The following is a 13,715-nucleotide window of genomic DNA, read 5'->3' as shown; positions in this document are numbered from 1 at the left end:
TGAGTTCGCCGACATCCTGAAAGGAAGCTGCGCCGAAACGCACATTTAAACCGGTCCTAAGCGGTTCTTCTCTCCCAGGGGACCAGAGAGGAGCGGCTGGTGGTGAAGCCTCTCTACGATCGCTACCGACTAGTCAAACAGATGCTCACCAGAGTCAGCATCACACCGGTCACCGTAAGGCGACGCAGCACTGCGCCTACTACACCGTGTTAGCTGCTTCTTCTCACTTGTTAAGGTCCTTCATGCTCCACTGCTTCTCCCCCAGGTGTCGCCCTCCAGTAAGAGGAGGAGTCAGACCCTGCAGCCAATCATCGAGGGCGAAACCGCTCACTTCTGGGAGGAGATCAAAGAGGAGGAGGAGGAGGAGGAGGAGGAGGGCGAGGAGGAGCGGAAAGAAGGAGAAGGAAAAGAAGAAAACAAGAGGGTGGAGGAGCGGGAGGAGGAGGAAGAAGAGGAGGACGAGGAGGAGGAAGGAGAGAGCAGCAGCGGCGGGGAGATGCAGAGCTCCGAGGTCATCATGGCCGTCGACCTGGTGACCTCGTCCGAGGGCTCGGGGAGGAGCCAGAAGCAGCCGGACAGGCAGAGCGACTGTCCAATGAGAGCCACGGTGGAGGAGGGGTCGGGCAAGCTGGCGCTCGACCTGCGGCTGTCCAGCTCCAACGCCTCGTCCATGTGAGAACACTTACCACACTAAACATGCCGCCTCACAGATTCATTCAAATGTAGTCAGCCACAAAGACGCCGTAGTGTCGTAGGAGTATCACACGCCTCCTCTATTCTCCTTCATCAGCTCAGGTTTGTACATCCAGGTCTCTTACCTGGACATGATCACCTGACCCCTCACAGCTCACCTGCTGTCCGACTTTTCTCTCCGGGCTTCATCCAACTCCAAATGGATGCTGCTGAAATAAGACGTTTCAGTTCTTTGGGCCTCCGTCCGTGTAGAAACAAGGCAGTAAATGTTATTTCAAGGCTTCTCAGGGTATCAACTGCAGGTTTAAAGTTCTCACGCGTCCCTTCATCCTCCAGGCCAGAGCTGCTGGAACAGCTGTGGAAGGCCAGAGCAGAGAAGAAGAAGCTGAGGAGGACCATCCGAGAGTTTGAGGAGGATTTCTATCAGCATAATGGAAGGTAGGCAGAAGATGCACATGAACACTATCCAGACTGTCAGGCTGCAGACAGACGCCTCAGTCAGAACAGTAGCGTAGAGTTTTTCCAGATATGAAAGCAACAATCCGATTAAACGAGCTGTGAATCATTTAGAGAACGTCTTCTGTCTCCCCCCGGTAGGTACGTGCAGAAGGAGGACCGGGTGCCGATGCTGGAGGAGTACAGGGAGTACAAGAGGATCAAGGCCAAACTCCGCCTGCTGGAGGTGCTCATCAGCAAACAGGATTCCTCCAAATCCATCTAGACCCGCCCCCCCCCCCCCCGTAACCAGCTGTCACCGCACACGTCCAGGACGTCCACGACCGGGTGAAACAAACCCATCACATGACTTGCCAGGAAGCGGAGACCCACGCCTCATGACCTCCACCTGGTCCGCTGCATTTATGTCCTGGAGAAAGGAGCCACAGCGCCGTGTGCACGGGAGCGTTTCCACGCACCTTCTGACGGGTTTAACCTCCGTTTTAAAGTTTTTAGAAGTACTTCGGTCAGGAGTTGGTGACACCGTGCAGACTGCTGTCAGGATCAGGATCAGGATTAAGGAGGCTAGTTTAGTTCTGACCAGAGCAAACTTGCGTCCAGTTAAACACGACGACTGTTGTCTCCTGGCAGAAAAACCACCGTGTGTGCTTTCAAGAGCTTCATCGGTCTAACGAATCTTAACAAAGAAAGAAGTAAAGAGGAATTTGCTAAAAGGACGTTTTTAGTTTGTGACACTTTGCTGGTGGGACGTTCGTCCTGAGACGCCCCGTTAGTGAACTTCGTGCATTGAAGAATTAGGAGATTTTTGCACATTTTAAGCAATTTTATCACCTGATCAGTTCATTGATTTTATAGATTTATGATAATTTATGTGGAACTACATTTATTCATTTCAGGACTCTCATTCCAGTTTGTTGGAAGCTCTGACTTGAATAACTTTTCCCCATGACATGAATGCAGCTCCACCCTAAAATCCCTCCGTCAGCCACATCTGGTCCTCCGCTGCAGTTTGGAGACACAGGAATCTTCTCTGTGTTTGTCTCCATCACTAAAGACTCGTCTCCTCGTGTCACAGAAACAACATTCAGACTTTTTCCTTTCGGGACCTTTTTCATGTTTCCTTTCCTTCCTGTGGGGACGGCTCGAGGACGCTCTTCACTTCAGACACTTTATTTGGGACGTCTTATTGCGCGAGGAGTCCCTCCTCCGCCTCGTGTCTCCGTGGAGCCATGTGATCGATTCTGTTCTGTGAAACATCGTGGACGCTTCGCTCCTCCGGACTCATCTTAACCTTCGTTCAAAGAGAAGACGTGTATACATACGTGTTTGTGGGACACTGCCGTGACGTCATTCATCCCCGTGTGAGCGTGCAGCTGTTTGTTTGAGTCCTTTTTGTTTCTAATGTTGTGCGAATGCTTTTTCTTTTTGACAATATTTGTCGAATAAGATGAACACAGCGTTTGAACTTAGTTTCCCATGAGCCTCTCAGGTCGTTTCCCGCTCAAACGTCTGATGTCGGATGGCACTTAAAGGCACCATTTGACTGAAGATGCTCATAGGAAACAGTCGTACTCGGAATAGGAGATTTTAGGGTGTAGAAATGATCGATGAAGATCTGGACTTGTTTTTCCCCTTGATTCTCGTGCCGTGTTGAGCTTGCTGGGGGGGGGTTGGGCAGGTCCTGAGGGATTCTGGGTAATAAAAGCTGTGGAGGGGAGCCAGTATCTGGTGCGCTGAAGGCACGTTGGTGGAAGTGGCCGATTCACCGCTGGCAGGTGAAATGAGGGCGCGTGAGGAGTTGGACCTCTTGTTGTTTGTGTCGGGGGGGGGATTTGAAACGGAGACCTTTGGAGGCGAGAAGCTTCAGCGGGTGGAGTTTCTACCCAGAACCCCTTTGGCTCGTGAGACGTTCAAAGCCAGTAAGACAAAGCAGCGCTGTTCTTGCCTCGGTCCAAGCGGGTGTGAAGATTTGAAATCAACGGTTGAGTCTTTGGATCTTTTAGTGTCGGGGACGCTTGAGGAGGGTAAGTGGGGGGGTCGATGTAAAAAGATGTTATTTGCACAGCGTTCACAGAATGCAGCCCTTTGTGTTGTTTTCATCTGTTATTTCTAAAAATCAAGCACTACTTCTATACAAATATAAATATATAGTGTACATAAAAAAAACACCCGAAGGAATGAATGTCAGAAATGTTTAAATTATTTCAAACATTATGTTTGATCCCCTTTGGTTGATAATGTTTGTGATGCCCCGAGAATGTGTTTTTTAATGATGAATATCACTATAACTATCATAAGCATTACTTTGTGTGATCATAACCCTTTTGTATCTACTCAAAGAACGCAGCTGTAGTCGTAAGTCACTGGCTCACCCGACGTGAAGCCGCCTGCACGGCGCCTGCGTGGCCAAAAGAACCCAACAACACGATGTATTGTTCATGATTTGTGCCATGAAGAAGCAGCAATAATAAAGTTTTGCGTGGAGGTTTTACAGTGTTGGTTTGTGGGTAAAGTGCAGGGTTTGACTGTGTGAATAATTGAGGTACAACACTATTGTTGGTTTGTGAGCTTAACGCACGTGTCGTCTGCTAAATGTTCATGTTGGCGCTGCTGAAAAACCAAAAGAATACGATTTTTAGGTGAATAGGGATTGAAAAGCCAGCCAGATGTGTCCAGATGTGTCGTGTCTGAAAACGTTTTAGTATTTATCGTCAAACGGTCCATCATCCATCGCTGAAATGAGTTTCGTTGACGTTTTAGCTTTTTTCTTTTTTTTTGTCTAAAAAGGTGAGCGGACGATTTGTTTGCCGCCTCAGTTTCTTCAAAACAACTTTATTTACATTGTGCCTGCAACCGAGTGGTGAATTCACGTCGTAAACCGTTGTGTGTCTTTGTGTGTACACAATGTTCCGTCTCACGCAGCCATCAGACATGCATGCTACTTTCACACATCTGGAATTCACAGCACGCGCTTCTGTCAGAAATGCAAACGATCTTCTATTTGAGATGTATTTTAGCCTCCAATGTCACTTTGACTCCTTAAATCTCCGCTTAAGGACAAACAGTCACGTGACTCATGGAGGACAGTTAGAACTGATACTTGACATCTTTGATAAGACTTGCTGTGAATTCCTGAGCTGAGATGATTCCTGCAGGTCTTTACTGTTAATACTGTTTAATCACATCAATATACTGTATGCGTGTATGTATCTATAAATGTTTTCTTACTTTGAATGCTTTTTTTCTGTTAGTTCACTAACAAAAAGGCTGGGAAAATACAATCAGTAACAAACTATTATACCCGAAAAAATAAAATTTACAAGCTTGCCATCGGTTCTCTTGAGTCTTAAATCAAAAACGTATTAAATGATACCTTCAGGTTGCATGACGTGGTGTAATGAACATTGTGCTTACACAGGACACGTCTCACATTAAACATGCTACATACAAAGTGGCATGTTTAATGTATGTTTTGTCAAATCGTAAAGTCAGTTTGCACCTGATTCGGTTTTAATTCTCATTTATTGTGCAGCTTTGTTTCCATGAAAATGAGAAAATCACTGAAACATCTGCATGCACATCAACAGCTGTCTGTGTGCCATCATTACACCTCCGGGAGAAGAAGAAAACAACCAGCTGCAATAATAAGACTATTTTAGGACTTTAGTGTACTATGCATTTACTTTGCTTGGAATGCTAGAACTTTAAGAACAATAACTAGTTGCAGCTATAATCCAGGTCATGTGACAAACGTCAGATTAAAGATTTACTAAACAAGTAAACATAACTCACAAAATACAGTAACGCTTATAAAACATTGGCAAACATGATGAAATTATCAAATTTAATATTGAATACATACATTTCCACCTCGTTTACTTTTACATTTGTCACTTTAAAGGATTTCTTGCAGCGGAAACGTGCTTCATGTTTTTGTTTCTCAAGTTTGGCAAAAAGGTGCCGTGCACAAACCGACATGAACGTAAGGAAGTTCAGACCAGATCTATTACATTATCAGCTGTCAAGTTTACTACATCCGCAGTATACATTAAAATATACAACATTAACCCCGTTCACTAGAACGCGTCATGGTGACAATAAATGGGCCTTGAGGGGAAAAAACAACAGCGCTAAAAGGTTATTTATACGCTGCTTGTTGCCCGACGGGTTCAGACTATTGATACGAGGGTTCAAATAAAATACATTTATACCATTAAAATTGCTCAGTGAATCATTTATGCATTTTAGTGGCTGTCAAAAATGACCAAAAAGTATTAATTATTGTTAAATGTCAGACTGTAAAGTGTCCTGACCTCACACAGGATAGAACTTAAAGGATCTGATTTTATTCATTAGTGAAAATGCAGGAGACTGTTAAACACACATGAACAGAACGGTCTTTACGTGTTGCATCCATGATTTGTGGAAGATCGTAGGCAGAAGTGAAATATATTCAGGCTGAAAGCTTCCTTCATAGAGCAGCTCGTATGAATCTCAGTCCCCCGATAACAAATCCACCCGGCGGAGCTAAAGAAACAAAAAGGCAGAGAAATGAAACGAGAACCTCACTTTGTTACGAATCTTGAACCTGCTTCAGCTCAGTTTCTGTTTGCTTCGAGGAGATAAAAACACGCCAGGAGTTCTGAGCGCTATGAATGGCACATTTGTGTTACAATTTGTTGAAATGATCGTTTTCCCTCCCTTGAGTAGGAGCAGGGGGGGGACAGACAGTGAGACGGGCAGCAGGTCAGTGAGACAGGCAGCCTGCCGGCACGCATCAGTCAGTGCATCAGTAGTGGGTCAACTCAACGCCAAGTGGTCCCCGACCACTTTAAAAACCACCTCCAGGGTATTAAACCTCACAGCGGATTTGCATAAAGAGACGTTCTACATTCTTTAAATGGTCCGGCGGCTCTCGAGGTCCAAACTCGCTCTGGCAGCTGCGGCATTTCGGCTCAACAGCTGGACTACAGAGCCCGTCTGGTGGGATGGTCGGTGGGTACGCAGCAGGTTGGGACATCGCTCCTCCTCAGGAACCCGCTGAAGGCAGCCAGCTGGTGTTTGAAAGTATTCAGTTCCTCAGTAAGCGAACGCCGCGATGACCTCGTCGTCGTCGCCGCGTGGCGGCGTGCCGGCTGATACAGCCGCTCGTTACCTCATTTTCATTTGAAAAGGACTCGTAAACCCACCGCCACGCGGACATTGTTTTGCATCCAGTGAAACGGCGTCCTCCGAGTCAGGATCCGCATCCTCGCCCCGTTTGGAGCCGGTTCCTCTCGGGCGCCACGTGACCGGCCGCCTCCAGACCGTCCGCGCGAGTCTCCGTCACGGCGCCCCGCCCTCCCCCGGTCATAGCGGCTTGTCAATCACTGCAACTCCTGCGGGGGGCGCGAGGAAACGAGAAGTGAGCGGGCGGCTGGGCGTTCCTCTGCGGCGGCGGGGGAAGGCGGCGCTGGGCGCTCGTACCTGCGTAGCTGCGTCCGTTGCTCATGTTGGTGGGAATGAGGCTCCACTTGTCCAACGCCGGGTCGTAGAACTCCACCGAGGAGAGGTTGCAGGAGCCGTCGTCGCCGCCGATCACGTACAGCAGCCCGTTGATGGCACACACGCCTTGAGGACGCGGCGCAGCACAGTGAGTATTGTGGGATGTCTTCTGTTGTGTGTGTGTGTGTGCGTGTGCGTGTGTCTGACCTGCGTTGCGTCGGCACATGTTCATGTCACAGACCAGTGTCCAGGTGTTGGTCTGCGAGTCGTACACCTCGACGCTCTTCCTCACCAGGGGGCCGTCGTGTCCTCCGGCTGCATACAGCCGGCCCCCCAGCACACCGACACCTGCACCACGAAAGCATCAAGGACTTTGTACTGAACTTTAATCTTTGTGTCGTTCCTACGCGGGCCACCGGGTGGTGCTGTTGCTCCGTACAGCCAACTGTGTGTACAGATGACCACAAAACTACAGAACAATTCGATCAAAAAACTGTGTGTGTGCATGTGTGCGTGTGTGCGTGTGTGCGCACCTGCTCCACTGCGGCGTGTGCTCATGTCTGCTACGTAGCTCCACTGATCAGCCACAGGGTCGTACTCCTCCACTGTGCTGAGACACTGACGGGACGCTCCGTCGTAGCCTCCGACTGCGTACAACTTACCTGCCCACACACCCACACCCACACACACACACACACACACACACACACACACACACACACACACACACACACACACACACACACACACACACACACACACACACACACACACACACACACACACGCGCATTACAGAAGGGGGCTTCTGGCCTTTCCTTCGACGCTACGTGTGCTTCCCTCGCTCACCGTGCACCACCCCTACGCCCACGCTGCTGCGTCTGGTGTTCATGGAGGCGACGTAGAGCCACTCGTTGGTTTTATGGTTGTGGGCTTCTACTGTGGACAGACCTGAAGGACAAAGAAGGACAAGATGATCGATGACGGGCTCGAGTGAGCCTGCGCCCGCTCAGGCACATTTTACATTTTACAGACCCAGTGGATCCGTTTGTCAGAGACTCCATCGGCCATATTTGTGGAATCAGTGGAGGTGATGAAGCTCAATGTGATACGACACTAAATGAATTTCCCGTGTGTGTGTGTGTGTGTACCTACCTATACTGCCATTGAAGCCCCCCACAGCGTACAGTAAATCCCCCAACACGGCGGCCCCCAGAGTGCTGCGCCTCTCCTGCATGCTCGCCACGGCGCTCCACTGGTCCTTGGCTCCGTCGTACACGTCCACGGTCCGCTCGCGCAGGGAGCTGTTGAAGCCGCCGACGGCGTACACCCGCCCCGCCATGGAGACCACGCCTGCACGCACGGAGGGAAACCACACGGTGACGCGGAGGAGCCGACCTCTTACTGCACCACTGAGTCCAGCCGGCGATGGTACCGACCGGCCCGGCAGCGCCTCGAGGGCAGGTCGGCCACTTGGTACCAGCGGTCCTCCTGGAAGTCGTAACCCTCCACGCTGCGGATGGCCTTGGGAGCCTGGCCGCCCACCACGACCATCACCTGCGGTCACACGGGGGAACCCTCGGTCACTCGGACACGGGCGGCGTGGGCTCCGGTCCCACGTGTGCGTGCGTTCTCGGGTACCTTTGGGATGCTGATGGGCGTTCGAGGTCGGGTCCGGTCCGTCTTGATGAGGTGCCGCTGGTCGGCGGGCAGCAGGTGATACTTCATTGCTTCTATCAGGAAATCTTTACAGGTGTTGTTGTTCTTGATCAAAGCTTCTTCCTCCACATTCTGAAAGCATCGGGGAGACGTTCACGTTCCACTCAGCCGACGTAGAAACAAGGAGACCAGCGGGACGTCTTCCCGCCGGCTCACTCCAGTACTTCCTACTGATGAGTATGGATATGACCTCTGACCTGGACCAGGTAGTCCCTGGACAGCAGAGGGAGCCGGACGTGCTCCATCAGGGTGGGCATGTGCTCCAGGCGGGTCGGCTCGTCGTACTTGATCCACGAGATCATCGCTTCAAATACCTGCGGGACAGATGTGGAGGAGACCAAAGCTTTGCTCGTACTCAGGGGTCAACTTTAAGAGCTCTTGTTTCTGAAGCGTTTAAAAAAAATAAGACGTCTTTGTAAAAAATGTTCAGTGAACTACTACGATTTGTTAAGACAGGAACATGCAGACGTGCACACGCTTTGTCTAAAGTAGAGTCAGACTTTTATTCCTGCACATTGCAATGTGGTTTAGTTGTAACTTTAGTGTTTAATGTTGATTTCTGCTCATCTTATGAACAATATTTGAAACAAGGCAGAGGTCAGATTACATGGAGGCACTTTCATGTGATGATTGAAATATTTAATAGTATTTAAATATTTGTATTGCATTTTGTTACTCCAGCATTTGTTTTTGTTCTCTCTTCAGTTTACCAGCACGTGAACGTTTACCGGCAATAAACCAGATTTAAAAAAGCATCGACTTAAATGTTGTTCTGTTGGATGCTTGAGTGTCTTTGGACAGACGGGGGCTTCAGACGGCTTCGCGCCCCCCCGCTGTGAGCAGGACGTCTCTCAGGTGAGACGGTTGATTATTCGTAGCCGCTCACAGCAGGAGGGCGGGCGGGGGGGGGGGCCTTTGTTCACATTCATTCACACCTGATCACTTCCTTGGGGGGCCGTGGGCCCCGCCAGCTGGACACAAAAGGACGAGGCCCCCCGACGGGGGGGGGTGGGGGGGAAGTGGGCCGTTACCCGACTACGCGTTCGTCCCCAGAAGAGCAAAGTCGCTCTACAACAACGTGAGAACTTCTGCCACAAACACACACCTTCAACATAGAAAACGTTCCATGCAGCAGGTTTCACCTAAATAACCGCTGTGTGTGTGACGTCGAGCAGCGAGATAAATATCTGTATTTTGGTAACGTTGTTATTGAATAACAGCGACGTCCTTTTCTTTACAGGCTGAAAATAAATGAAACAAAACCCAAACACTTCTGCAAAGAACGTCAAACATTTGGATCCATGAATCAATGAAAGCAGATAATCGTCACATCGTGTGTGTGTGTGTGCGTGTGCGTGTGCGTGCGTGTGCGTGAGGGACCTTCTCCTCCGTGGTGACCGTCAGCTTGTCGCTGGAGATGAGGCCGCACACCTGCTGCAGAGAAAGGCCCAGGAACTCTTCTCCCTGCACCACGTCGAAGAAGTGCTGCTCTGAGAGACGAGGGAAAAGTAAACGTCTGCCTCCACGAGCTCCGTGACCAACGACTACGGCGCCGCGCTGGCGTTTTCTAAAACTAACTTGATTAGCGGAATCAAGGAGAAGCGGCTGCATCGGGTGGGAGGCAGTGAACATCTGGAGGCTCACCGGCGTACGCGTGGGACTGGTCGAGCAGCTGCGTGCACGTGTGCAGGTCAGCGAAGGCTCGGATGCCCAGACAGTTGGTGGGGTGAAGCTGCGACTGGAGGAACTCACAACAAACCTGACGCACGTCCGTCAGCTGCAGGAGGCTGGCGGCAGGCAGCAGAACCTGACACAGGAAAGTACCTCAATGCAGCAGGAGTTGAGAATCAAACGCACAATTAACCCCCGGAATGATTGTGGTGATGAATTGACTCCTCGGTCGGCCCGATTATTCATCAGTTACCAATCAGTCCGCCTACAATCTCTACGAAGGACGTAGAAGCTAAAGAAAAGCCGCGGTGAGAGCCACGGCGCTCGCGTCACACAGGGAGCCAGTCGGTGACAGCGGGAGGATTTCCTGCCTCTCTGCACGCACACTTCCTGTGCTGATAATCAGAGGAAGCTTCCTGCTGCGCTGATTTCAACGCCCCGACCGGCCTGAGGGCAACGCGCCGCCCGCCGGCTCCTCGGCCGCAAGTTTAACAGAAAGCAAAAGCGTGCGAGGAATCTTTTTCCTCCTTGATGCGTTTGGAATCCTTAAAAAAAAAGGGGAAACTACTTTTGGGTGAATGAACCTTCTGGTTCGTTGGGTCATAAAAAGCCTGAACAGTAAAACAAAATCAGAGATCCGGAGCACACGGAGTCTCCGAACACACAGGTCGTCGTGTGCTTCCAGTGACGAAAGACAGTTCTTCTCTAAAAGGGAGACAGCAGCTAACAGACGAGTCTCCTCCTGCACAACGAGGAAGCGAAGAAAACGTGTGCTTCCTGTTACCGATGTGTGACATCAACGAAAAACAGCTGGAGCGAGGGAAAAAAGCCCAATGAAAAAGAAACAACATCTGGTGAAAACAGGAAAACACTTTCACTTCCTTCCTCCTTGAAGCGGCTCGGCTCGCTCTCGTCTCCTCGGCTGATTCTGACGCGTGAAACTGGACACGCAGCTTCACACACACACACACACACACACACACACGCACACACGCACACGCACCTGGACGTTGTCCTCGGTGACCTCTATCTCAGCCGTGTAGATGTAGTCAACGAGCTTCCTCAGGGTCTGTCCGTCCACCTCTCTGATCTCCACCTGGGGGGCTTTGCTCTCACTCATATCACCTACAGCACACAGTTAAAGACGCACATCAGACATGACGATGGGCCGTGTGTGTGTGTGTGTGTGCGCGTGTGTGTACCTGTGCGTGTACCTGTGAACATGGCACAGAAGTAGGGGCTACAGGCCGCCAGGACCACCCTGTGCGCCGGTACTTGGACGCTTCCGGCCACCAGCAGGACGTCACACAGCATCTTCTTACTGAAGCACGAGGACAAACGGAGGGTTTGAGGATGCAGACAGGAGCGTAGGACAGGGAGACTCTTCAGGAAATGGCCAATTACGGTGTTTGTTTGCAAGTTTCTACTAAAAGACACTGACGCACTCGTCACAATTATGGTCAAACGCTTCTGTCTAAAAGCAGAATTCAACGCGGGACATTCTGAGAGACACCAGGTGAAGCAGCTCGTCGTCGTTGTTGTTTACATGTCGTCGCCCGTGTGCATCCACGGCGTCACACACCTGCGCAGGTCGTCCATCAGCTGGAAGGCCTTCCTCATGTGCGTCTGGTTGAAGGTGTGCAGCCCTCCGTTGACCGTGTCCTCCTCGCAGTCCGTGCTGCAGGTGGGACGCGGCGAGGCCGGGCCGGCCGCCACACTGGTGGGACACGAGAGAGAGAGAGGATCGGGGACGTGGACCAGGTGAGACAGACGTCAGAAGACATTGTGGTTGAGCTGAGGAGACCTGAGATCCTCATCGAGGGTCAAAGTGCAACCACGTCGCTCGCTGCTGCGTTTGGAAAACTAGGATCGATGCGCGTGTGGTTTCGCTCTTTTAACAGCATAAACGTCCTGAATAACACCTGCCTCCATCTTTAAGGCTTCCCGTGCGACACAAGCGAGAGGTGGCAAACAAAAACACTTCCTGCTGCATAAAGTCTCATAAACCTGCTGTTGTTGTTGTTGTTGTTGTTGTTGTTGTTGTTGTTGCTTAAAGAGAACTGACAGCGCGTGAACCGGCGCCCTGCGGGGAGGAAGCGGCGAGCACCGCGTCACAGATGTTCACCGCTAATCCAGCTGCAATAATCACCATTCAATCACACCGGGGGGGGGGGGGGGGGGGGAATGTGTGTTTAGGTCTAAATGTAAAAGCAGAAAGAGGACGCGGTTTGCTTTGTGAGTGTGTTGAGCTAGCCGTTAGCATCGCGGGTGGTTTCACTGCTAACACGGAGAGCTTCCGTTGAGCCACATCGACACCTTCTGGGAACCGGTCCTCGACCAGTCCGCGACCAGTTCAAACCCCACGGCCCGGCGCCTCCGGCGCCTCCGTGAGCACTCGGCGGTTTTGTTCGGCGACTCAGCCGCATCGGCAGCAGAGCCGACGCCGCTAGCTAACCGAGGCTAGCTGCTAGCCGGCTAACGGCAGCCGGAGCTGCTGCTGCTGCTGCGGCCGAACGAGCACCGGGGGGGGGTCGAAACGTTAGCCGACAGATGTCGAAGCAGCTTTACGGAATAATCCCCGCGGTTGAGCCAACTCACCCCAGCGACACGCCGTCCATCCTCCCGCTGCAGCCGGACTCAACAGCGGGCATGAGCGCTGCGGCCGCGCCGAGATCGCGTGTTGCAGAAGTCGATCACTCCGCGGCGAGAAAACACGCACCAGAACGCCGCGGCCAAAAGAAACACTTTACGTCTGATATCTGTATGCAATGGTCCACGTTATAAAGGCTGCAAAGACAATAATATGAATTAAAAACCACACTTGTGTGTAACTGTGGAAAATCTGGAAAAAAATACTAAACTCAATTCCTAAAGCCGGAGATGTACGAACATGATTCCACTGTTTAACCCTGTACATCCTCACAACATGTTGGTGTCTCAACATTATTCATATTGTTTTTTTAATTTAAAGAAACATTTCTGACTAGACATTTTCCCATATGTATATATACACCACAATAGTCAATTCTCCATCTTTATTTGTCCCGCTTTGTTCCTTGATGGCACAAATTATTGGCAAACAGAGAGGTGGTGATCAACGCGGAACCAATGACTTAAATGATTTAATTCTCTATGTAGTTGAATTCTAATTTTCTGTCAGTTGATTTTTATTGTGTCAAGTCCTCAGAGGTTAATCGGGCTCCTGAAACAGGAACATAAACTGGTCTCACAGTCTTTTACAATCACCTTGATGTCATTTTTCACCACTCACAAGTCTTCACTTGTAACAGCGGCTCTGCGTCGTGCAATCGGCCTTTAAAGAAACCTTTCACTTGCAGGTTCATTGGTTCAAACAACATAATTATCATGAAATACCAATGAAACATTCATTTAGATCACCTACACACCAGATACCATAATTTCACTGGTGGTTGTTTGTACAATCATTCAATATTGCTGTAAAAAATAGATAATAGAGGTTCATTATTGTAGTAAATGTAAATGCATCCCTGTTAAAGTACTACTGTAGTAGAAAGAATAGTACACACAGTGAAACCATTGAACAACATTGGACAGTTATGAAATACAATAAAATCACAATGTAGGTTTATTTGAATCAAAGCAGAAAAAGAGTAGCTGCAAAACATGAAAACAATGCTGCTGTTCCTCAGCTGGGAGGGAAAAGGGTTTGAT

The 13,715-nt window shown here is 50.1% G+C and overlaps 2 protein-coding genes across 11 annotated transcripts in view; one reads left to right on the top strand and one right to left on the bottom strand.

Moving 5' to 3' along the window:
- fam13b (family with sequence similarity 13 member B) overlaps nucleotides 1–4,477 on the top strand; it is a 43,996-nt gene extending 39,519 nt beyond the window's left edge. For all 10 annotated transcript variants that reach the window (XM_078101714.1, XM_078101712.1, XM_040175643.2 and 7 more), the window contains 4 exons: nucleotides 79–174; nucleotides 266–672; nucleotides 1,030–1,131; nucleotides 1,291–4,477. In XM_078101714.1, coding sequence (XP_077957840.1) covers nucleotides 79–174; nucleotides 266–672; nucleotides 1,030–1,131; nucleotides 1,291–1,414 — 729 coding nt within the window. In that variant the 3' untranslated portion in view covers nucleotides 1,415–4,477. The remainder of the gene's footprint in view (nucleotides 1–78; nucleotides 175–265; nucleotides 673–1,029; nucleotides 1,132–1,290) is intronic.
- Nucleotides 4,478–4,979: 502 nt separating this feature from the next.
- On the bottom strand, nucleotides 4,980–13,151 carry klhl3 (kelch-like family member 3). The gene is made up of 15 exons (XM_040175644.2): nucleotides 12,621–13,151; nucleotides 11,605–11,739; nucleotides 11,237–11,343; nucleotides 11,026–11,147; nucleotides 9,996–10,158; nucleotides 9,732–9,841; nucleotides 8,549–8,665; nucleotides 8,274–8,423; nucleotides 8,072–8,189; nucleotides 7,788–7,985; nucleotides 7,482–7,583; nucleotides 7,167–7,295; nucleotides 6,841–6,981; nucleotides 6,616–6,759; nucleotides 4,980–6,527 (listed from the first exon to the last, which is right to left on the bottom strand). The coding sequence occupies exons 1-15, from the start codon at nucleotides 12,671–12,673 to the stop codon at nucleotides 6,499–6,501; spliced, it is 1,818 nt and encodes a 605-aa protein (XP_040031578.2). The 5' UTR covers nucleotides 12,674–13,151; the 3' UTR covers nucleotides 4,980–6,498.
- Nucleotides 13,152–13,715: the final 564 nt, after the last annotated feature.

This window comes from Gasterosteus aculeatus, chromosome 4 (assembly GCF_964276395.1).
Source record: "Gasterosteus aculeatus chromosome 4, fGasAcu3.hap1.1, whole genome shotgun sequence".
NCBI lineage: Eukaryota > Metazoa > Chordata > Actinopteri > Perciformes > Gasterosteidae > Gasterosteus > Gasterosteus aculeatus.
This window is presented reverse-complemented; position numbering and strand designations above follow the sequence as displayed.